The 24,906-nt window shown below is 45.3% G+C and overlaps 3 protein-coding genes across 3 annotated transcripts; 1 reads left to right on the plus strand and 2 right to left on the minus strand.

Annotated features, from left to right (window-relative positions):
• Nucleotides 1–829: 829 nt before the first annotated feature.
• Nucleotides 830–2,782, plus strand: LOC129387220 (uncharacterized). Its single transcript, XM_055075989.1, has 3 exons — nt 830–915; nt 1,797–2,274; nt 2,632–2,782. Coding segments are annotated over exons 1-3 (489 nt in total). The 5' UTR covers nt 830–906; the 3' UTR covers nt 2,634–2,782.
• Nucleotides 2,783–6,462: 3,680 nt separating this feature from the next.
• Nucleotides 6,463–8,593, minus strand: LOC129387219 (uncharacterized). Its single transcript, XM_055075981.1, has 3 exons — nt 8,558–8,593; nt 6,993–7,455; nt 6,463–6,619 (listed from the first exon to the last, which is right to left on the minus strand). Exons 1-2 carry the CDS (start codon nt 8,564–8,566, stop codon nt 7,051–7,053), a joined length of 414 nt encoding a protein of 137 aa, XP_054931956.1. The 5' UTR covers nt 8,567–8,593; the 3' UTR covers nt 6,463–6,619; nt 6,993–7,050.
• A 10,673-nt stretch (nt 8,594–19,266) lies between these two features.
• Nucleotides 19,267–21,394, minus strand: LOC129387212 (uncharacterized). Its single transcript, XM_055075974.1, has 3 exons — nt 21,359–21,394; nt 19,795–20,257; nt 19,267–19,430 (listed from the first exon to the last, which is right to left on the minus strand). Exons 1-2 carry the CDS (start codon nt 21,365–21,367, stop codon nt 19,853–19,855), a joined length of 414 nt encoding a protein of 137 aa, XP_054931949.1. The 5' UTR covers nt 21,368–21,394; the 3' UTR covers nt 19,267–19,430; nt 19,795–19,852.
• Nucleotides 21,395–24,906: the final 3,512 nt, after the last annotated feature.

Here is a 24,906-nt window from a genome sequence, read left to right on the forward strand (position 1 = left end):
AACATAGAGAGGTATATCCAAAGATCAGATTAACTGATCGACCGCTACATCTAGTAAAATATGGTAGACGGCATGTCAAAATTGCAGATAATCTCGATTTACAGAGACTCTCTCAAATGGGTTGCTCTAGTGGGAATAACTACACAAACGCGCGTTGCCTTGTCGAATTGAAGTGCACACTTTGTGTTTGCTGAAGTCTTCTGGACGAGCTGAAGACAACCAATAGGCATCTATCAACGTCAAACCCGGCTATGCGTGCACATCCGTTGAAGAGCTTGTCGAACTTTAGGAAACGCAATCCGACTGAAGATCCTATGCCAGATACGAAGCGCCGTCCAATACTCCCCGCTGAGGGGTGAGTTCTAGCGATAGCCATCTTAGGAATACGCCAATGCTCACTTCAAGAGCGGCAATCAGTGTACTGTTTCGAAATTCGGGCGAAAAACAGCTTTTTTACTGCCCAAGGTATTCTCGTCGGCCATCAAACATGGCTGTCAACTATTTAATAACATTTACTTTTTTTTGAGGGGGGGGGGCGTCTTTAACCCCTCTGCTCGCTCGTGCTCAATACCCCACGAGTTACCGCGCCTTGGGTTACCGAACTCTCATATAAGGATGAGAGCGCCTGCGGATGAAAACATATCAGCCAACTGAGAGAATCGTTACATCTCTCGAACGAGGTCCCAACGGCCTCCACGGCCTCACGAAGGCACTCAAACTCCTGTAACTCCTCTCAGTGTTAATGCATGTTCTCACGCCGCTTTAGGAGAGGGAAAACCTGAACCATGACCTCTGGCTCGGTGCACACCTTGCCAACAGTGGACGTCCTATATAAGGTTGCTAAGGCCTCAGCGCTGTCACTCGAAGCAACATCCTCGAGAGAAGGCAGCAGAACCTCCGTGCACAATGATTGCTGTAAGTATGTTTTCAATTTATTTGCGAAAACGTATGAAACAAAAGGAAAACATTTCAAATTACTTTCGTTCCTACTGCAGTGACATTGCCATAATATAGTGCATGAGCTATGCATTCATTCAAGGATTTTAATACTAGAAAGCTGTGTATTCATTAAGACTATTATTTGCAATATATGTCTGTGTATTAACGCATTCTTCTACGCACTAACAATACAATGCCACATCATTGGATGAACGAACAAAATTGTACACTGCGAAGTTTGTAATAAAGTGTACGTGCAAGATTAACGGGAAAATATTTTTTTGAGCTGCGCATTCTTTAATATTTACCGAGAATCTTACCAAGATGTTGAGAGCTAATGCAGTCATTCGCCTTTTCGTTCAACTAATCAGCTCATATAGCGCCACGCATACAATCCAATATGTTATGATACTCATAAGAAATGGTACAAATAACCGCAATCGCATTCAACTTTGACTCAAGCGCCGCATCTTTTAGTGCGGGTTTTGTAGAGAATCGCTTCCCGCTCTCATTACATAGTCCGCATTACTTGCGCATGCGCATCCTACTTTTGCAAGTGAGAGAGAAAAGCGGAGACATAAGTGCTACTGTTCGCAAACGTACACAGACCAAAAAAAATAGCGTGCCTTTCACAGTACCAACGTATAGCAAGAATATGCCGCATCCCCTGTGGACGGCTTCTATACACTCTCTGAATTCGTGCTGTTTTCAAGTTCTTTTCAATAAATGCGCAACAGACCTTTATATTCTATATGTTTTATTACTTTTTACAGGGCAAATTTTGCCTTACTTATTATTTACCAATAACTTGGTACCCTGAGCCTTGCATACATATTCCACGCGCGCATTGCATACAGATCTACGTCTCGGTCCTTGTGGCGCTGGCCACCATCGCCTCAGCAGGGTTCGTACCTGCGGGCGGCTACCAAGCAGTGCCCGCATACGCCAATGTCTACGGGGCGCCCACGACTTACGTTGCGGCCGCTCCAGCTGTGTCCACGGTCCACCATACACCGGCCGTGTCCAAAGCCACCAGAGTAACCAGCTACAGCACCAACTATCCCGGAGTACCCCACACCGTGGCCAAGGTGTCCACCTACACGCCTGCCGCAACGGCTGTCCACAGCGTCCACGCTTCCGTGCCTACCGCGGTGGGCGGCGTTGTCCACCCGGTTCCCTCCTATGGATACGGTCACTATCCCGCCCGGTACAGCTACGGACATCCATATGGTTACCGCCCACTGGGTTACGGCTACGCGCATGGCCTCGTGCCACACGGGCTCAGCTACGGCTACGGACTCAACCCCTTCGGCTACGTCACCCCTGTCAAGAAATGTACGTATACGCATCTTTATTGTTTTGTCAAAGTCAAAAATGTGCCCAGTGGCCTAATTACCGAAGCAGGGCATCCTTGGAGTATTTTGTGACGGAGGTGCACTGAAGTCAAATCTTCAACTCGTCCATACCTTACGTGAACGTTTAAATGCCAGCGATTAAAAGAAGTTTCATGCATGTGTTTAAGTCTCACTAGGTTCTTCCACAAAATGGCTGGAGTTATTGCATAATTTAAAGCTTAAGAGAAGTTATTCAACGACCTTGCATGAGAAACCACGGATACTGTTCATGAACATTGACATTCTCTCTGTGAGAATGGCCGAATGTCAAATTTCTCGAATATGTTTTTTTTTTCAGGAAATCCCGTCAAGGTCACAATTCCTAAAGCCAGTCTGCGAAGATGATGGACAGCACTCGAAAAATAAAATCAACCGTCAGACCTCGTTTCTGCAAGATTAGCTACTACGTGAAGAAGTTATTTTCGGCAATAAACGATTGCTTACTGAAATCCTGGTTTCGTTTTTAGCAACTCAGGGTACATATGCATACTGCTAACGGCCGCCACCACTACTCACAGTGCGGGCTGTAATGTAAGCGATTACCATTAATCTTTAGCCAGCAGAATATTCGCAAATATAGTAACTTCATATATCAAAATAAATTTTGTTTCAGAAGGCGGATGAATATTCCGTGTTGTTTCACACACAATTAGGTGCCACAGCGACTTTTATACACGTTTGAAACAGCCACTAACCCAGCGCTGTAAAGGCCAGTACTATTAAGGTGTCCGTTTGCGTTCCTCGTGTACAATCCACCATGATCATATTGTTGTCCGTACACCTTTTTGTTGCTCTGGGCTAAATGAGACTCCCTATTTAATACGGCAACAACAATTTGACAAATCTCTCTGTATAATCTTCTTAGGACGACTTCCAAAATATGCCAGAGCCATTTTCGCAAGGCCACAGGCATATCATCTTCTCGGGTGTCCTTTACTGAACCAAAGAAAAATACATGCTGTAGAGAAATAATATTAAAAGAGCCTTGCGAGTGTTGTTTCGTTAATCACCAGAAGACATACTGTTTATAGAAGACATAATTAAATAAAGTTTCGTTTTTTGGGTTCATCCACGAGACCGCTCACAAGCTAGGATGAAATGCAAATGCGCCAATTCAGGCGAATACAGATTCTGAGGCGCATAGGCACTGATATCACGGGTACGACAGCAAGGTGTGACGCTTGTCGTGGGAACACTGGTGATGACGGGTTAGTTACCTAGATTTTCAACACATACGTGTATCTAGCTGCACCTAAGGATTCATTGCCTTCGGCGTATCACTGGTATCAGTGGCACAAAGCGATCTCGGGGAATTGGCAAATCACGGACAAGCACGCAGTGGCGCATACCGAATGGCTAAATCAAACGAATGTAGCAGATTGATTGTGAACTTGTGCATTGAAAATCCAATTTCCACGAACGCTGCTCCTTTTGCACAGTGTAATAATAATTTCAGTTGCTTCTAATTAGGTCGCATACTTTAATATGTGCTCCTGACCGGTCCATCGGAAACGATGGCCGCATACAATTCTTCAGTCCCCTTCTGGAAGAATTTCTACAAAGGCAGTAATTAATCCACACCTGTTTTACTTCGCCAGAACATTGGCCATATATCAAGCGCACAGCCTTCCTTCTTTATGATAAATCTGGTCTCCGTTACGATCGCAGTTCTACCAAGGCAGCTAGTAAACTATGCGTTGCTCGTGATACACACCTGCAGCCCTCGCGTTCTCGTGCATACGTAATTTACTGCCAACGCCTTGAGTAGCCCAGGCACTTTGAACTTTCTATACGCATTATCCCTTACCTTCCCCCGATTTAAAACAAATATTAACAAAACACCCTGTTCAGTTCACTCAGGACACCGGCAGAACTACTACGTTCCTTATGAAACTTATAAAAAAGCGACGGTTCAGTAATAAGTTGCAAAGCTTCTAATTAGGCCAGGAGCGCTACAGTTCACCCCACAATGCACATAACATGACCCGATTTCTAGAAAATAGCAGCTTCGTGTAACATAGAATTACCGTGAGACATTGGCAAGTATTGCTGGAAACGGCTGTATGACACTTTTGAAGACTTGACGAAGAATGTTCTGCGAAATCGGCTGTTGGTCTACGCACACTTATCTTCGCACATATATTTTCAGCAGTGCTTCCTCTCATCTTCACTAAATTTGATTTCGGTAGCATTTGTAGTTCTGCAGGGCAACGTTCTAAATTCTACGCCGGATGTAAGACACACTCGTAACTCTCTGGAGCACCATCAAACGTATTTCTTTCAAAGGGCACAATGGACAAACGGGATAAAATTTAGTTCCATGTACGGTACGGTACCTTCCTGCTATTTCTGAAAAATAAACACCGCGCAACCTTGTCAGGCGGACTACTGACACAGGGTGTGCATACCCAAAGCCGCATTAAAGCATCGCGGTATCTAGTTGACACAACGGAAGCAGCCGCACGTCAAATCAATACTTCTGCTCCCGCCACGGTACATATTCGGTTATGGCGTTGCTCGAGGCAGCGGGTTCGATCCCATATCCGTGGCAGCCACATTCATACGGGGCAGAAATACAAAGACGCCACGCTAGTTAGATTGATGTCCACGTAATAGAAACGCAAAGGGTCCCAAATTATCTGGAGTTGACCGCTACGGCGTGACTCATAATTCGATTGCGGTTTTAGCTGAAAACAACTCCATTATACAAATAAAGTGTAACGCTTCTGCCACGATGCAATGTGCAATGTGAGCCAATGACAGGGCTAACTTCTTGGAGTTTATGGGCACTGGTATTCAACAACGCCTCAATTAAATACGTCTCCCTCTGCTTTCTGTGTACTACACGCACACGAACATCAGTGGTGCACGTAACGTTACGTTTCACATCACTTCATCACTCTCGTATTGCACAAAACGCTGAAGAAATTAAACATCCGCCGTGAACATCAGAACTATTTCTATCATCAATAAAAGATAAAAGATTCCCACAGTGCGTGACCGCCGTATGATGTTTTCTACATATAACTAATAAAATGCTCCTTCTATGGTTGCCAAGTATAAACAAGGTGCCTAGCTTTCTTCATGGTGGCCGGTAGCGCGAGGTAAACGGCGACACAGTAACAACGGTTGTGCTTCGTTTGGAACAACCATGCTTGTGCTTGGTTGTTCACCTGTCCCCGTTAATATTGCGCTACCTGGCGTGTTACTTGGTGTCAATAATAAAAAAAATTGCGTGCTAATTTATATTTCTAGTTCGATTCGCCAAGGACACGCAACTACGGACCTCTTATGGTGTAACAATGGACTTTCTATGACGCACCACTAAAATAAGCAAAAGAAGAGTGTTCAGAAATTATTTGTAACGCTTCTAATTAGGCCGGTAACATGAAAATTTCGCCACAAGAGAAAGTTAGAATTTCCCCTATCTTAACTGAACTTGAATTTGGTATCTTGCAGCGTTGTTTTATGACTCTGGGAAACATTACCTTTAACGGTGGTATAACGCTGTGGAACACAAGAGCGAGTAACCTTTTATAAAGCCTATGTTTTCCCTACATAGTATGAACATTTATTGTTCCTCGCTCACAACAAGCTTCATTTTTAATGAAATATAAGCGCACTACCTCGCGTAGTTCACACCGAGGAATCTGACAGAAAACAACTAAATGCCTCTCATCAAATATGAAAATTGAAAGAATGCGAAAATAGCGTATTAATTTCGAATGCAAATAATTCTGATGCAAACTTTTTGAGGTTTCGGTACACCTCGCACTACAGCGGTCCCCATTTACAGCAAATATGAAATCTCTGCCACTTTTTATCCAGTGAGTAAAAGGGCAGTCGTTCCTGGGCGTTCTTATAACGCCTCTAAACGAGTCAATAACGACGGCTTGACAACTTTCATTTGCCGAACAATTAACAACGACTCTTCCAAATTTTCTTGTAAATTGCCCCAACCAATACGTTTGCTTAAAATATAAACTTCGTAAATATTATACTGTAACAAAGAACCGTACGACTGGTACGTAACGTTCTTAAGTTGCTTCTATGGTCGCATTAACATTCACGCTCTATCCTCCCAGTGCAAGGTGCCTTTAATTACATATCACGAACACAAAAGTGAGAATCTGGGAAACAAAACATTTTATTCGTGCAATCAGTATGACATCATGCTTTTCCCTTCCAGAGAAAATAGGTGAACACCTTGTACTGTGTCAATGTCGCCTTTTCCCATTGACACATGTGATGAGAGAAGCCATTGGTTTGCGCCATTTGAATTGCATCTGCAAAAAAAAAAGAAGAAAAATCAGAGGACATCAATTAGTTATGCGTAGACAGAAGTATGACGAAGATGGTGATATGGCTGATAGCTTCTATGTGAATCACGCGCGTTAGTTTTATGAGTCGCAGTAACTGTTATTAGTTCACTAAAGCGTGAATTCATTTTTTTCATGACTGTAAATAAAATCAAGTGGAATAAATCATAGTAATGCCAACGCAAAAAAAAATAGCTCAGGCACTCCAATATTTATTGTTTAGGAACATGCAATCAAAGTGTTTCCAGGTAATTAAATAAAGCAACTAAATGAAATGATTTACGGGGTTTTAGTTCTCATGGTAAGCCATAACCTTTGATATATGAAAAACAAAACTCACCTTTCTTCATGTTTACAGAATAGCAGTAGTCTTCTCATCTAGGGCCGTGCTGAAGATCCTATGCGGTGACGCCGTACACATAACGCACTGGATGCGGGTGGTAGTCGTAGCGGTGGCCGTAGCTGTAGCCAGCCGGGTAGTAGCCGTAGCTGTGGGCTGGAACGTGATGGACAACACCGGTCACCGCGGTGGGCACCGAAGCGTGCACGGTGTGCACGGCCGTGGCCGCGGGCGTGTAGGTGGACACCTTGGCTAAGGTGTGTGGCACCCCAGGGTGGGTCGACTGGTAGCTGACCACCCGGCTAGCCTTGGAAACCGCAGGAGCGTGGTGGACGGTGGTGGACACGGCCGGCACCGCGACCACGGGTGCAGTGTAGACCTTTGCGACTGCCGGCACTGCAGGCACCGCTACGAATCCAGCGAAGGCACCACTGGCCACGGCCAGGAGAATGCAGGAATAGAACTGCGAGAGGGAGAGTTGAACGGTATTCGTGTAAAATATTGTTTTGCAATGTATATATGCTCAGAAACGACGAGAAAGAAAGCAGTTGTCCCACAAAAGCAGCACGCCTTGAATCGTAGCGCCATTGAAGTTACGTCGATGCACATTTTTCCACTAACATGATCGTGTCAATTGAGGGGAGACGGGAAAGTCTGTGGAGCCGTTTACGTGCCTCTCAGACACGGAGCCAATATTAGAAAGCTGTGTTTCCAAAAGGCTTGAATACATTTGTACGTAGTACGTCACTAGTGAGGTTAAAATGGACAAGCTGCACTGAGAGAGAATACGCACATGAGTAGAACCAATAGGAAGCGTCCACACTCACAACTATTCAGGAGAATTCATTAATACAAAAATATTCAGACTGCAATAGGAGCACTTTCGTTCCCTGCAACGCATGAGGGATATTTCTCCATCTCCACCCTGACACACCGGCTTTCTCGCATGCTTGACACTGCCTTCACATAGATATGGTGACTGGTCAATAGGATATGTCGGATTAGCCTGGTAATGAGTTGGTTCATGATAAAATGGTGGAATATACTTAGTAAATGCACTCAAAAGCGCAACATTGTGGAGTCTGAAAATTGACCTTACCTTTTTAAGAATTATACTTTCCATCATCACAAAATGACATAGTTTCGGGTATGTCAGCTTATGCTAAGAATCTGCTTTATTTCTTTTTTAATGTTGTACTGCATATGAACTGAAAAATTCTGTGTAACAAAAGTGGGGACAGTAAGTCCGTAGGTGCTCCCGGAAATATTTGATTTCAAGCTATGAGGAATTTCCATCTCCATTTATTTACACCCCATTTAACAGACGTTTTACGCACTCTGCGGAAAAGAAAGCGAACAATAGCGATAGCAGAAAAGTCACTTATAATAACCATATAATGTAGCAGTAATACTCTGTCTAGAAAGAAGCCTAATATCTATTACTCCTCCTTCAATAATTTATGAACATGTCCGGATACTGTTAAATAAAGCTCTATGGACGAAAAGAGAGCAGAACAGAGATTGTCTACAGGGTGTTTGCTAAGTACACTTGAAAACATACTTACGGTGACCATTGTCGATTCGTGGAGGTGTTGCTTGCGAAAGGCTGAACAGACTGACTCCGAAGGCGCCACCAATTCCTTAAATACTCTACCTTATCGAGGTGTTCGTCGCAGTACTGTCTTCCCTTTCCCTCTTTCTCATGTTTTCTTCAGAAAAAAATGAGGGGTCACTACCTATAATTGGCAAAACCAGCTCAAACACGTCATAATCGTAGATTGACCTTTGTGCCAGGCATCTAGCACGCGTGGCGCTGGCCGGGCCTGTCATTGATTTTCCTGCACTGCTATCGACTACAAATCGATCAGATCGAAGTAACGTATCATCTTTTGCGTACGCGAATGGTCGCACCTGAGCGCAGTGGTGAGGACAAACACGGCAGTTTAACTGAGTCATAGGGACTATGAACTACGTTCTGTACTATGAAGTGCAGGCTAAAAGCGCACTCAAATAACGCCGCGCTAATTTCTTTTGACGATCGCAGTGGGTCGTCACTCCCTCTTAGCTTGTTGATAGTCCGACAGCGTTCGAGATGCCAATCTATCGTACGTGACGCTTTGCTGGATACACAGCAGAGGTGGGTGATGTTTCTGGGCACTTTCCTCGACAAAAATATCCTTTCGCTTCACTGACTGTTTGTCATGTGAACACAAGCGGGTCACATTTTACTTGTCGTCGGCTTTTTCGCTACCCTCGTTTTCGCGAGTACCTGAAATGTCCTTAGCTTCTTTATACCTGTACCGGTTGATACCATGCATTTCGCAGCAGAATGGCGTGTTTTGTGCAGTTGGGTCGTCTAAGGTATTGCGTGTGTGAAAAGTCGAGAATGTAAACAGTCATCCCCTCGAGTTTTCTCGGATCTTTTCTTGTTCCAAATTCGTGGTTGCGATAACATTGTATTCAACGAGCCCAGCTTACAGTCATACATCGGCCGACTGAGCCCACTTGAATAGAGTGGACCTGATAAGTGAAGTAGCCTTTGTTAATGGTGGTGAAAAAAAAGTGCCTGCTTATATGTATGTGCGAAATACTGCAGGTGGAACACGTTCTTTCAAGCGGCATTCCTTCTTTTCAAGCGTTTACATCCGCCTGCAAGATTTCACTAGAATAAGACAGTATTGAAAAGGCTCAATGAAGAGGTCTTGAATACAGCAAGAAATTTACACTAAAATGTCATTTTCTCAGTTCAACAAGAAATGGATGCTGCCTCCAGTGCAGAAATTGAAAGTGTGACATTGCATTCATTTCAGGGAAACTATGCTACACGTCAAAGCGCCTCATTTCAAAACTCAAATACAATGAACATAATTATTAGCCGTGTCAGCCAGAAATTGCAAAGGGATTGTTAACAAAATAATAAAGTGTAGGTGTAAGATCAAAGAAAAAATGTTTATTAGATATTCGTGTCTTTTTGTAATCAGCAAGAGAGTTTCCAAGTTATGGTGAAGCTAAAGACTCTACGTTCGCCTAATCAGCTATGGAGTCTCATGCAAGCAATCCCATATGTTTTAAAACGCAGAAGGGCTAATAATGATGGCAATGGCTGTCAACTTTGAACTCAAGCGTAGCATCTTTAAGCGTGGGTTTTTTAGACAGTCGCCTCACATTCTCGTGCATAGTACACCCTGTTCTTGCACGAAAACGAGAACAGCGGAGACATAAATGCTACTAAACGGAGACGTCGATGGACAAGAAAAAAAGGCATTTCACAATAACAACTTACAATGACATCTATACAATCTGTGAATTGGCGCTGCTTGTATCTTCCTTTAAATGAACAAGTAATGAAGCTTTATACTGTATGCTTATGAATATCTAATTCATAGAGGAAACGTTTACATATGATTTGCCAGTAACCTGGTGGTATTTGCCATGTAAACGTATTCAACACGCACATAGTACAGAGATCTACGCTTCGGTCCTTGTAGCGCTGGCCACCATCGCCTCAGCCGGGTTAGTACTTGTGCGCGGCTCCCAAGCATTGCCCGCATACACTCCTGTCCACGGTACCCCCATGGCTTACTTTGCGGCTGCTGCAGCTGTGTCCACCGTCCACCACGCAGCGGCCGTGAACAAAGCAACCAAAATCACAAAAGCAATGGTGGTCGGCGTTGTCCAGCACGCTGCTGCCCATGGATACGGTCACTACCCTGCTAGGTACTGTCATGACCATTCGTACGGCTGCCACCTGCTAGGTTACGGCTACGGGGACGTCCTCGTGCCGTACGGGCTCAACTACGGCTACGAATTGAACGCTCTCGACTATGTCACCACTATCCGGAAATGGACGTAAACGTATTTTTTACTGTCTTGTCAAACTCAAAAATGCGCCCAGTGGCCTTACTGTTAGAGGTGGGCGAATATTCGAAACATTCGCATAACAAGTCGAATAGTATCCTGTTGGATTTATTCTTCGAATTGTATAGTCACTCTTCGTAAATTCGAATATTCTTCAAATAGTTTTCCGATAAATTAGGGCTAAATGACACATCCACCCAAACGCAGCAATTGCTACTTTATAGCAATTGCTACGATTGGGTGGACGTATCATTTTCCTTTAATTAATTACTTCTCTCCAACTTGCGCGTTTCCGCAGAACTCTTACATTAAAGCCTAGCCTTTGCTTCGAGTTGTTGAAAAATTCGACTTGGCCCTGCCATCTGCTAGTCTCCTGGAGCGGCTGCCCCGGAAAGGTGGTGATCCCGGGTTCGAGTCTCAGACCAGGACGAATTTTTCTTCAACTGCGAGGCTTCTTTTTTCGAGGAACCTGTATAGGTTTACTTTGTAGCAATTGCTACTATTGGGTCGACGTCTAATTTTCCCTTAATTACTTCTCTCCAGCTTCTGGGTTTCCGGAGAACTCTTACGTTACCAATGTTTCAAAACGTCAGCGGCGCCCAAATAAACATACAGTGGGAGCAAAAGTGCGTTTGAAAATTTCATGCTCATGGTCATAGGGCCGACATGGTTTTCACACTCTTCAAATGAGATGAAAAATATTACGACTCAGGTTCCTTTAACCCTCAACAAACCATAGATTTCCTTTTGATCCTATAGTCCACACACAACTCTTTCTGAATCTAGGAAAATACGTCATTCTCACCCCTAACTCTCTCTCCCCTTGCTTTGCCAAGACAAACCTCCTCAAATTTTCTATCTTTTCTCGTGCAATGAAAGAATGTAACCTCATATTCTTCCAGCATCTCAATTCCACTGATAAAATTAAATTAAATTAAATTAAAAAGCCCAGAAGGAACCTGATAGACGTTAAACTGGATGACGCACATGTTGTTGCTCTAGTGGATACTGAGGCTCAGATATCAGTGATGAATTCGCAGCTTCGTTGCCACCTTAAGAAGGTCCTAACACCACCCGCAGTATCGTTCATTCGTGTCGCCAATGGCTGAATATTTCCCGTGCTAGGGATGGGCTCCGCTTGAATAAGTGTTGCTGACCGAGGCACACGCGTACTACTTGCCATGCTCGGGAAATGCACCCATGAACTCATTCTCGGTATGGATTTTACGTCTGCCCATTCTGCCCTTATTGACTGTGGAACCGGCTTGCTTCAGCTAGACCTACCGTGCTACCATGACGCTCCTACTGCACGCCAACCGCGCTTGTGCTCAGTGGATTACGTTTGTCTATCTCCTTAAACCCTTAGATATGCGAACTTGCTGTCTTTTTCCCCCATCCCTGATGGTGAGTACATCTTGGCCCAGATCGTTGACGTCTTATTCGCCAAAAACTTCGCTCTTCCTCACACCCTTATTAGAGTTATGGATATTCAAACGTCTCTACCAAAACTGAACTTTAGCTGGGGCATGCAACTAATCCCACGTAGCATGACTCCAGCCCACATCTTTTATATCGATGAGTGTGCCGTTTCGGCATTGGTCACCGATGCTTCTTTGTCCTCTGTCCCTTCCCCTTCCTTGCACAATCTCGTCGATGGTGATAGTGACAAGATGATAGTGTCTGAACGCCTTCCTGCTCAGACATCCAATATGGTGCGCATATTTAAGTCCTACCGCAACATCTTTGACTTTAATGACCATCCTTTGGTGCAGACATCTGTGGTCACTCATAAGATCGTTACTGGAAATGCCAGCCCACTCACACGACGTCCTTATCGCGTGGGCGTCCTATTCAGAGCGAGAAGTGATACAGCGTGAAGTCGACAAAGTGCTCACCAAGGACGTCATTGAGCCTTCATGCAGTCGATGGGTATCACCGGTCGTCCTAGCCAAGAAGAAAGATGGCAGGTGGTGCTTCTGCGTAAACTACCGCCACTTAAACAAGGCAACACGCAAGGACGTCTACCCTCTGCGGCGGATCGATAACACTCGCGACTGTCTACATGGCTCTGCCTACTTCTCTTCTATCGACTTAAGTTGAGAATACTGGGAAATATCCGTCAATCATCAATACCGTGAAAAAAATCGCATTTGTTACGCCCGATGGACTTTATCACTGTACGGTAATGCCCTTTGTTCTGTGTAATGCTCCAGCCACATTTGAAAGGATGGTGGTCTCCCTCCTTCGTGGATACAAGTGGTCCACATGCCTCTGTTACCCTGACGATGTCATCGCCTTTTAACCGACATTTCAAAGCCACCTTAGCCGCTTGTCGGCAGTTCTTGAAGTATTCCGGCAAGCAGGCCTTCAGCTCAACTCTGCCAAATGCCGTTCTGGCCGCCGCAAAATGACTGTGCTTGCCCTCCTTGTGAGTGCTGAAGGCGTATGCCCCTTACAAAAATAAGTTTAGACTGTCTATAGAAAGTCTTTAGACTTTTGACAGGCGACCTTGCCTTTCTATAGTTCTCGTATTTTGTTGATACAAAGTCTATAGCCCGTCTATAGACGAAAGTCCATAAGGTTTCTATTTATTTTTGTCTATCTTACATTCAATAGACCATCAATAGAAAAAAGTTGATAAAATGTTTGTTTCTTTGTCTATGTCCGCTCTAGAGATGGTCTATAGACGAAAGTCAATACGCTCTCTATCTGCTTTTGTCCCTTATTTGTCTATAAACTGTCCATAGACGAAATTCCATAAGGTTTCTATTTCTTTTTGTTTACTCACATTCTATAGAGGGTCTCAAGAAAAGAGTTGATAAGTTATTTGTTTCTCCTTCTCTATCTCCCCTCTATAGACTGCCTATAGCCGAAAGTGAATTCAATATCTATTTACTTTTGTCCGTTCTTTGTCTATAGATTGTCTATAGACGAGGGTCGACAAAGTTTCTATTCATTTGCTATAACCGAATTCTATATATGGTCTCTAGAAAAAAGTCGATAAGATGTTTTTTGTTTACTTCCCCTCTAGAGACGGTCTATACACGAAAGTGAATGCAGCCTCTAATTACTTTTGGGTCATCACGGACCACCATGCGCTTTGCTGGTTGTCTTCCCTCAAAGATCCGACTGGACGACTTGGCCGCTGGGCACTAAAACTGCAAGCATACAGCTTTGACGTCACTTACAAATCTGGCAGACTGCACCAGGATGCGGACTGCCTATCCTGTCATCCAGTGGATCCTCCCGACTTGTCAGCGCACGATTCGGACGCCTGTGTCCTCGGGATATCCGATTTCACCAACATATGCAGTGAACAGCTCCGCGATGGCATTTTGCGGTCAATTATCCACCACCTGCGCTCTCGTCACTCTGCCCCGTCCGTACAATTAATTATTCGTGTTTCGTGAAGTAATCTTATACAGGCGCAACACGAGCTCCGTTGGCCCAGAGCTCCTACTGGTTGTTCCCGAAACGCTCCGTTCCACTGTTCTCAGACAGCTTCATGACGCCTCGACCGCTGGACATCTCGAAGCAGATCGCACGTAGGATTGCGTTCGGCGTCGGTTCAAGTGGATTGCCGTAGCTACGGACGACGCGATACGCTTTCCCGCGGGCACTGCCGACAAGCTGTGCCACTGGCGTTGCGGAATTTCTCCCATACGACGTAATGTTTTAACACGGCGCTCCTCGACAGCTGCTGATCGACCGGGGTCGATCAATTCTCTCCCGAGTTGTCGATGACATTCTTCGTTCGTCTTCCATGCGCCACAAACTAAACGCTGCCTACCATGCGCAAACCAATGGGCTTACCGAGCGCCTAAACCGCACGCTGACCCCAATGCTCTCCATGCACGTTTCCACAGACCACCATGATTGGGGCAGCGCCTTGCCTTATGTGACATTTGCCTACAACTCGTTACGCGAGAACACCACTGGCTTTTCCCCCTTTTATCTCTTGTTTGGCCGCCATCCCACATTACCAATCGAGACTCTTTTACCATGACCGGTGCACCCTGTTACAGACTACGCCCACAATGAAGCTTCACGGGCTGCAACGGCTCGCCAGATTGCAAGGGATCGTCTTTATACTTCCATAGCTGTTCCAGAGTGCACGCTACGATTGCCATCACAGTGTCGTCAATTACTCTCCGGGCTCTTTGGTCCCCCTCTGGACGCTTTCCGCCACGTTGGCTTGTCGTCAAAGCTTCGTTCCCGCTACTCCTGGCCTTACAAGGTCTTACGTCATCATTGACGTTGCGTACGAGATCGCTCGTTGGACAGTCGATCATGTGCCGTCGCCCGCCACTGATATCGTGCACGTTTCCCGACTTAAGCCTTATGTTGCCGGACACCATACTACTGTTCCGTAAGCGCCGAGACGACGCTCTCGCCGGTGGGGGTTCTATGTTGACCACTATTCCGGCGCTCTGAAGCCTGTATCCTGCCGAGCATGGAAGAATGCGCTGGAAAGACGGTGAAGTTGACGATCAGTGGAGCGCTCGTGTTGTTCTGCCATCTAGCCGTCAGCCATGTCTTTCTTGGTATACGTTACGGAGCTCGTGCCGCAGAAAAGCCGGTATCGTTGGCGTCGGTGTCGGCGTCGGTAGCCGTGAGCGAAAAGTCCTCGAAGGCAATTCTTAAATAAAAGCAACTTGCAAGATGGGCTGGGTGGGAATCGAACCAGGGTCTCCCGAGTGTGAGACGGAGACGCTACCCAGTCTTGAGTTCGATGGTTCAATGCGGGACAAAAGTGCCTCTAGTGAATTGCGGTATTGCCTTAGAAACGTGCCGTAGAAAGTTATACTGCGGTGTATATCGGTAATTATGACCATGCAAATTACGGATACCACAGTTAAAGGAGTAGCGATGTACGTTTCCGCTACATTTCTTCTGTGCTTGGCGCACACGCAGAGACATCTTTCGGTAAACACAGAAGACCCCCTACTCATAATGTAAGATGCTGCCCCGACAGTTGGCACGCCACTCGCGCGCTTATCCCCTTCGCCTCGTTTGAGCGCATTGGGGCCGTGCAGGGACCGTTGCGAGGATGCCCTAGTAACCTTGCGTTTAATAAGTTTTCTCCCTCTCTCCCCTTCCAACTTCCAGCGTGCGTCACTCGAACCCTCGTGTTTAGGCGACGCGGCTCCTCTTTCCGCTTACAGCGCGATTCCTAGATGCAGCGTCCGATGCGGGACGCCTCTGACGTGATCGCTGCGCCGTAGAGCGTCTGGTGGGAAGGCGTCCCCTGCAATGTCTGCCGTGTTGCTGGCGAGGAGTCATGCGTCTGCGTGGTGCTTCTGGAACAAATAATTAGAAAAAAGTTGTGCTGTGGATTTAGAAGTGTTGTATATGAAAACTATGTCTTTGTTTGACTCAAGAGCATGCCGAGCGAATGAGTGGGTGGTGCGAACGGGGTGCGATAACGCTATCGCGTTCCACTCTTGAAGGCGAAGCTTAAGCGTCCTCCAATTTTTACAGAGGAAGAGGAAGAGGTACAGAGGAAGTAGGCAGAGGAGGCAGACAATGGGTAAAATAACCGTTGTCACGAAACCAGCCTTGGCGCTCTCTGTTCTCCACTCGCATACTTGGGTAGAGGGCAGGAGAGGGAAAATTTAACGTAAGAAGGCACGGAAACGCTTCTACTAGACACGACAGCGGCTGCAGACAAACGGGGTAAATATTAGTTCAAGTAGCTGTAGGGCACGTTTCTGCTATTTCTGAGAAATAAGCACTATGCAAACTTTTCAGGCGGAGAACAAATGCAGGGCGTGACGATGCAAAGCCGCATTAAAGCACCCTAGCGTCTACGTAACACTACGGAAGCAGTCGCACATCAAATGAATACTTCTGTGTCCTCCACTGTAGATTGTCTGTCTTTAATATGTAAGCGCTGAGAGAATGGCAGACACTCAAGCTTGGTGAGAAACGAAGGAGTGAATGGGTGCACGAATGCGGAAGCACAATGTCACTGTGTTCTACCCAGGCGGACAGTAGTTCCGAGCTCCTGGGGTGAACGAGGTCCTGCCGGGCGAGACGCGCGTGGCAAGGTGCGGAGGGCCGTGGAGCCGAGAGCGCACGAGAGTGTCCGAGCTATCAGGGCTCCAGCTGCCAGCCAGTGTTGGAAATGATTCCTAACCCGAGGGGCGTAGGTTGGGGAGCTACCGCACCTGAGCTGTGCCGAGCAGCCGAGTAGCCACCTCCGGACTAGAGGTGGCTGTGCTAGACGGGACCCTCACGTGACACCGCCGCACGGGAGTTGCGAACGGCGTCCGAGCCGGACACCGAGGTCGTGCTGGACATGGCGTTTCCAGGCTGCCGCTGCCGCTCTTGAGCATGCCGTGCCTCCCGACAACCGTTGCTAGACGGGGCCTGAACGTGTTGTCATCGCAGCAGACTCAAGCATGGGACTCTACAGTGCAAAGACGACGGAACGGTGAGCCTCTCAGCACGGGACTGCTTCAACCCGTTTATTCAACCCGTGGACTTGCTGACAGCAGTTGCACAGCTCATTAACTTTTTTTATGTGTTTTTAGGGTTCATTTCATTTCCCTTAAGTGCTCGCAATAAAGCACGGTTCCCAAGCAACTCTCTGTCTGTCTTGCGTATCAGTACGCATTGGCAAAAGTGCCGAACAGTTCTCACCACTGCACTGTCACCTTGCTCGAGGTCGTGGGTTCGATCCCAACTGCGGCAGCCGCATTTCGGCGCGGCCGAAATGCAAAAACACTGATGTACTTTGACTTATATGCAGGGGCAAGAACCCCGAAGGGTAAGAATGAAGCCGGTGTCCACCACTACAGCCTGCCTCATAATTCAATTTTGGTTTTGCCCACATACAACGCCATTATTCAAAGAAAGTTTAGCACTTCAGCCACGCTGCGTTTTGAAGTTATCAACAATGGCGTAATACAATCCTGCATGCAAACACGTCTCACCATATGTCCTGCGTACTAATCATACAAACAGCAGTAGTGTAAGCAAGGTAAAGTTTGACATTCAGTCATAATTGCCGTATTGCACTAAACGCAGAAGGAATTAAACATTCGCCGTGAGATTCAACGCTGATAATCGTCAGTGAAAGCAAACAACAGGCAAAGCTTCGCTTACATCGATTTCCAGTGTATCGTATCTGTATGGTTCTTTTTCTACACATTACTCAAAAAATGGTCTAATGTAATGCAAGCGCCGAACAGAAAACTTAAAAAGGAAAGAAAACAAATTTCAGCTGCCATCTTTGGGCCTTCGTTCACAATGTAAACGAGCCCCCGTTCGAGAACCGAAATGTCTCGTTTTCTTTTCATGTCTTTGTCGGTGTCCGTGTACTTTTAAATATGTGCAATTCCGAGCAGACGAGCCTTATTCGAACTCTTGATTTCATTACACATAAAATTCCCCTTATATTTTCGCCAAGTGTATACAGTTTTCGTCGTGATGGGGGTAGCGCAAGGTAATCCGGGATACAGAAACTGCACTTATGCTTCGTGTAGAACAACAGCCCATGTGCTTCGTTGTTTCTCTATCCCCGTTATTATTACGCTGTCTGTCACGATCAATTCGTACCAACTGGCCCAATACAATTGCGTATTAAGTTATATTTCTAGTTTAATTCACTGAGGACATGCATCTACGAACCTCTTATGATGCAACTTCAGACTTTCTATGACGCATAAAAGTAAGGGAAAGACCAGCGTTAAGTAATTATTTGCAACTTTGAATTAGGCCGGTAGCACGAAAATTTTTCCAGGCATTAAAGTTAACATTTCCGTTATGCTCAACAAACATCAGGTTGGTATCTTGTACTCATGTTTTGCGCCTCTGGGATACATTGTGGAACATGAATAAGTAACCTTATTCAACGCCTATCATTAACCTACAAAGCTTTAACATCTATTGCTCGACACTCACAAGCAGCATCATTTTTTAAGCAAATATGAACACTGTACCTCACATAGGTCACCATGGAACCTCGGAAAAGCAACTACATGCCTGTTATAAAAAATGAATCTTGCATAAAGAGGAGAATTTGGTAATTACTTTCAAAGTTAATGATGAAGGTGGACACTTAAACATTTCGGTACACGACGCACATACAGCGGCCACGATTTCCTTCAAATATGAAATCTTTACCATGTTTGGTCCTCCCAGGAAAGAGAGATAAATTTCAACTCCTCAAAGCAGCGAAAAACGAGGATCCAGCAATTTTCATTTACCCGAGAATGGGCACAGACACTTCAAAAATTTCCTGAAGATTGCCACTTAGCATCTCCACATTTGCTTAAGATATAGCTTTGGTAAATAATATACCTTTCCGCAAAACACGCTGCCTGGCATGTAACGTTCTTGAACAGCTTATATAATCGCAATACCTTTGGCATTGTATACTTCCAGTTAGGTACAGATCACCACACAAAAGTGAGAACCAGGGAAACAAAATAATTTTATTTGTGCAATCAATCTGGCATCACTTTTTTTCACTTTCACAAAAACTAAGTGCACTTCATCCATTGTGTCGATGGCGCCTTCTTTATTGACATCTGTGATGCGGGAAGCCGTTGGTTCGCCCCTTTCGAACTGCACCTGCAAAAGAAATGATTTGCTGTCAATTAGCTCTGTGGTAAGAGAAGTATCAAGAAAACTCTCATTTGGCTCAGAGAATCTATGTGAAGCACGTGCAGCAGTTTTATGAGTGGCAGTCTCTGTTGTAAATGTATCACAACTATAATTTATTTTCTGCATGATTGTAAATAAAGTCATGTGGAATAGATCATAGTACTACCAAAGCAAAAGAAAATAGCTCAAGCACTTCAATACTTATTGTTTCGAAACATCACACCAAAGTGTTTACAGGCAATCAAATAAAGAAAATAACATAATTTGTTTACAGGCCTAGGGTTTTTGGCGTAGGCCATAGACCATTTGCATATGAAAAACAAATACTCACATTTCTTCATGTGTGCAGAATAGCAGTCGTCTTCTAATCTAAGGCCGTGGTGAAGATCCTATATAGCGACCCCGTGCACGTAACGCACTGGATGCGGGTGGTAGTCGTAGCGGTGGCCGTAGCTGTAGCCAGCCGGGTAGTAGCCGTAGCTGTAGGCTGGAACGTGGTGGACAAGACCGGTCACCGCGGTGGGCACCGAAGCGTGCACGGTGTGCACGGCCGTGGCCGCGGGCGTGTAGGTGGACACCTTGGCTAAGGTGTGTGGCACCCCAGGGTGGATTGACTGGTAGCTGACCACCCGGCTAGCCTTGGAAACGGCCGGAGCGTGGTGGACGGTCGTGGACACGGCCGGCACCGCGACCACGGGTGCAGTGTAGACCTTTGTGACTGCCGGCACTGCGGGCACCGCTACGAATCCAGCGAAGGCACCACTGGCGATGGCCAGAACGATGCAGGAATAGAACTGCGAGAGAAAGAGTTGAACGGTATCCGCGTAAAGATACGTTCTTGCAATGTTTGTGGGCTCAGAAAGGATGAAAAAAAGGCAGTTGTCCCACAAAAATAGCACGCCTTGAATCGTCACGCGTTTGAAGATACGTCAATGCCCAGATTTCCACTAACATGATCGCGTCTATTGAATGGAGACAGGGAAAGTTATAACGCCATTTACGCACCTCTGAGACACGGAGCCAATATTGGAGAGCTGTTTCCTAAAGGCTTGACTACAGTTGTACTGCGGTTAAAACTACTACAGGTTAAAATGGGCGAACTGCACTGAGTGAGAATACGCACATGCCTTGAACCAATACGAAGCGCCCTCATTCAGAACCATTCATGATAATCTGGTAATACAAGAATATTCAAACTGCAATAAGAGCACTTTTGTTTTCTACAACGCATGAGGGATATTTCGCGGTCATGACCCTGACACACCGGCTGTCTCGCATGCTTGACACTACCTTCAGATACATGTGGTGACTGGTCAATAGGATAAGTCAGATTAACCTGGTTATGAGGTTTTTCATGATAAAATGGTAGCATATACTTATTAAATGTACTCGAAATCACAACGCTGTGCAGTCTGAGCACTGACCTTGCGTTTTTTTTTCTGTTAAACTTTCTAGCATCACAAAATGACATAGTTTCAAGTATATCAGCTCATACTAAGAATCTGCTTTATTTGTTTTTGAATGTTATGCTGCATATGAAATAAAAACTTCTGCGCGACGAAAGTGAGGACAGTAATTACGTAGATGCTGCCGGAAATATTTGATTTCAAGCTATGAGGAATTCCCGTCTAGATTTATTTACACCGCTATTAACAGACGTTTTACGCACTCTGCGGAAAGAAAGCGAGCGATAGCGATAGTAGTGAAGTCAGTAAAGATAATGTAATATGTAGCAATACTAGTGTGTCTAGCAAAGTCCCCAATATCTATTACTGCTCTTTCGATAATTTATCAAGATGTCCCGGTACTGTTAAGCAAAGCTCTATGGACAAAAAGAGAGCAGAACAAATGTCGTCTACAGGCCGTTTCCTAAGTATAGTTTAAAACATACTTACAGTGATCATTGTCGGTTTGTGGCGGTGTTGCTTGCGAACGGCTGAGCAGACTGAGTGTGAAGGCACCACCAGTTCCTTATATATAGTCTGCCTTATCGAGGTTAACTTCGCAGTACTGTCTTCCCTTTCCCTCTTTCTCATGTTTTATTCAGAAAAAAATGAGGGGTTACCACCCATAATTTGCAAAACCAGCTCAAACACGTCATAATCGTAGATTGACCTTTGTACCAGGCACCTAGCAGGCGGGACCCTGACTGTGCGTGTCATTGATCTTCCCGCACTGCTATCGACTACAAATCGCTCAGATCGAAGTAACGTATGATCTTTTGCGTTCGCCAATGGTCGCACCTGAGCGCAGTGGTGAGGACAAATACGGCAGTTTAACTGAGTCATGAGGACTATGAACTACGTTCTGTACCATGAAATGCAGCTGAAAAGTGCACTCAAATGGTGAGGCGCTAATTTCTTTTCACGATTGCAGTGGGTCGTCCGTCCGTCTTAGCTTATTGATAATCCGAGTGCGTTCGAGATGCCAATCTCTCGTAAGTGGCGCTTTTCTGGATGAATAGCAGAGCTGGGGGATGTTTCTGGACACTTTCCTCGACAAAAATATCCTTTCGCTTCACAGATTGTTTGTCATGTGAACACAAACGGGTCACATTTTGCTTGTCGTCCTGAAATTTCCTCAGCTCCTGTGATACCTGTACCGGTTATACAATGCATTTCGCGGCGAAATTGCGTGTCTCATGCAGTTTGCATTTGGCGCAGTTCCGTTGTCTAAAGTATGGCACGAGTGAAAAGTCGAGATTATAAAGAGTCATCCCTCCTAGTTTTCTCGGCTCTTTCCTTGTTCCGAATTCGGGGTTGCGATAACATTGCAGTCAACTAGCTCAGCATACAGTCCTGCATCGGTGGCCTGAGCACACCTAAATAGAGTGACGCTCTTAAGTGAAATAGCCTTTCTTAAAGGTTATGGAAAAAAAAGAGCCGGCTTATATGTATATGCGAAATGCTGCGGGCGGAACACCTTCTTTCACCGCCACTTTCCTTCTTTTGAAGCGTTTTCTTTCGCCTGCAAGGTTTCACTATAGTAAGACAGTATTCAAAAAGCTAAACGAAGAGGTATTCAATACAGCAAGAAAGTTACACTAAAATTTCATTTTCTCAGTTCAACAAGAAATGGATGCAGCCTCCAGTGCAAATGATGAAAGCGTGGCATTGCATTCAATTCAGGGAAACTTTTTTACGTGTTACGTCGCATCACTACAAAACTCAAGAAATACAATGAACATAATTATCAGCAATGTCGGCTAGAAATCGGTAAGGGATTGTTCACACAACTCCTTAACACAATAAGAAAGTGTAGGTGTGAGATGAAAGGAAAAATGTTTATTAGATCTGCGTATTGTTTTGTACTTAGCAAGGGAGTTTGCAAGTTATCATGAAGCTATAGCCTCTTCGTTCGCCTAATCAACTATGGAGTCTCGTGCATGCAGTCCCGTATGTTTTAAAATGTAGAAGAAATGCTACTAACGACCGAGATGGCTGTCAACTCTGGGCTCAAGTGCCGCCTCTTTGAACGTGGATCCTTCAGACAATCGCTTCACATTCTCATTGCATAGTATACATTACTTGCGCATTCATACCCTACTTTTGCATGAAAATAAGAACAGCGGAGACATACATGCTACTAAACAATACCAACATATAATGAGCTTGGCATCTATACATTCTGTGAAATCGCGCTGCTTCTATGTTCATTTAAATGAACACGTGACGAACCTGTATATTATATGTTTATGAACGTCGATTTCATTGAGCATAATTTTTCGCTAAATAATAGCCAATAATCTGGTAGTCTCACCCTTGAAACGTATTCCGTACGCACATTGCACGCAGATATTCGTCTCCGTTCTTGTTGCCCTGGCCACCATCGTCTCAGCAGGGTTAGTACCTGTGGTCGGCTCCCAAGCATTGTCCGCATACATTCCGGTCCACGGTGCGCCCACGGCTTACTTTGTGGCCATTCCAGCTGTATCCCACGTCCGGCACGCACCCGCTGTGAGCAAAGCAACCACAGCACCAAGGCAACGGGGGCCGGCGTTGCCCACCCCGCGGCCGCCCATGGATATGTTCACTACCCTGCTCGGTACTGTCATGACCATTCGTACGACTACCGCCCGCTAGGTTACGGCCACGGGCACGGGCTCGTGCCGTACTGGCTCAACTACGGCTACGAGCTGAACACTCTCGGCTATCTCACAACTATACGGAAATGGACGTAAAAGCACATTTTTTATTGTCTTGTCAAATAAAAAAATTAGCCTAGTGGCCTTATTATTAGAGGTGTGCGAATATCTGAAGCAGTGGCTAAACGAATCGAATAGTGTCCTATTGGATTTATTCTTCGGCTCTCAATAGTCACTCTTCGTAAATTCGAATATTTTTAGATTACTTTTCCAATGTTTCAAAACGTCAACGGCGCACAAATAAACAAAATATTGGAACAAAAGTGCGTTAAATTTTCATCGCCGTTGTCATAGGGTCGGCGTGGTTTTCACACTCATTCACACACACTCATTTCACACTAATTCGAGCGAATGTAGCGACTGGGGCGACCTTGCCTTTTCACAACTCGATTTGCAGCGATGCGGTTTCTTTTGTACAATTGCCATGAGAATGTTAGTTGCCTCCAATTAAAGCGCATACATTAAAACGTTGCTGCTGACCGGCCCGCTGGAAACCTTTGGGGGCATAGAATTTTTCCGACCCCTTTTAGAAGAATCTTTACAAAGGCAGTAATTCATCAACACACATTTTACTTCGCCACAATTTTGGCCATAGATCCACGCCTCCCCTCCCCCCCCCCCTATCTTCCCCAGATAAATTTGATCTTCATTACAGTTCTACCAGGGCATCGTGTAAATTCTGCGTTGCTCGTAAAACGCACTTTCAGCCCTCCCGATTTCCTGCATACGTAATTTACTGTGAATTTTGTGAGCAGTCGACTTACTTCGAACTTCGCTTACACATTGCGCATAACCTACCCCTGATTTTAAACAACTCTAATAACCGCGCGATGTTCAGTTCACTGAAAATTTAAAAAATTAAATTATAGGGGTTTTACGTGCCAAAACCACTTTCTGATTATGAGGCACGCCGTAGTGAAGGACTCCGGAAATTTCGACCAGCTGAGATTCTTTAACGTGCACCTAAATCTAAGTACAAGGGTGTTTTCGCATTGCGCCCCCATCGGAATGGTTCAGTTAATTGAGGACGGAGAGAAATCGACTACGTGCCTCTTGAAAATTATAAAAAAGCCAGAGCTCGGCAATTATTTGCAACGCTTCTAATTAAGCCAGGAACGCTGGAGTTTAGCCACACAGTGCACATACCACGACCCAATTTCTAGAGAATATAAGCTTGGTGTAACGTAGAGTTATCTTGGGACCCGCACACTTCAAGTTTTGCCTATTCGTCGTCCGTTACTTGCTTCTTCTTTTCACCAAACTTAACGTAAACAAGGTGGCTCACTAATTTCACCATAG

Source organism: Dermacentor andersoni, chromosome 3 (genome assembly GCF_023375885.2).
Source record: "Dermacentor andersoni chromosome 3, qqDerAnde1_hic_scaffold, whole genome shotgun sequence".
NCBI lineage: Eukaryota > Metazoa > Arthropoda > Arachnida > Ixodida > Ixodidae > Dermacentor > Dermacentor andersoni.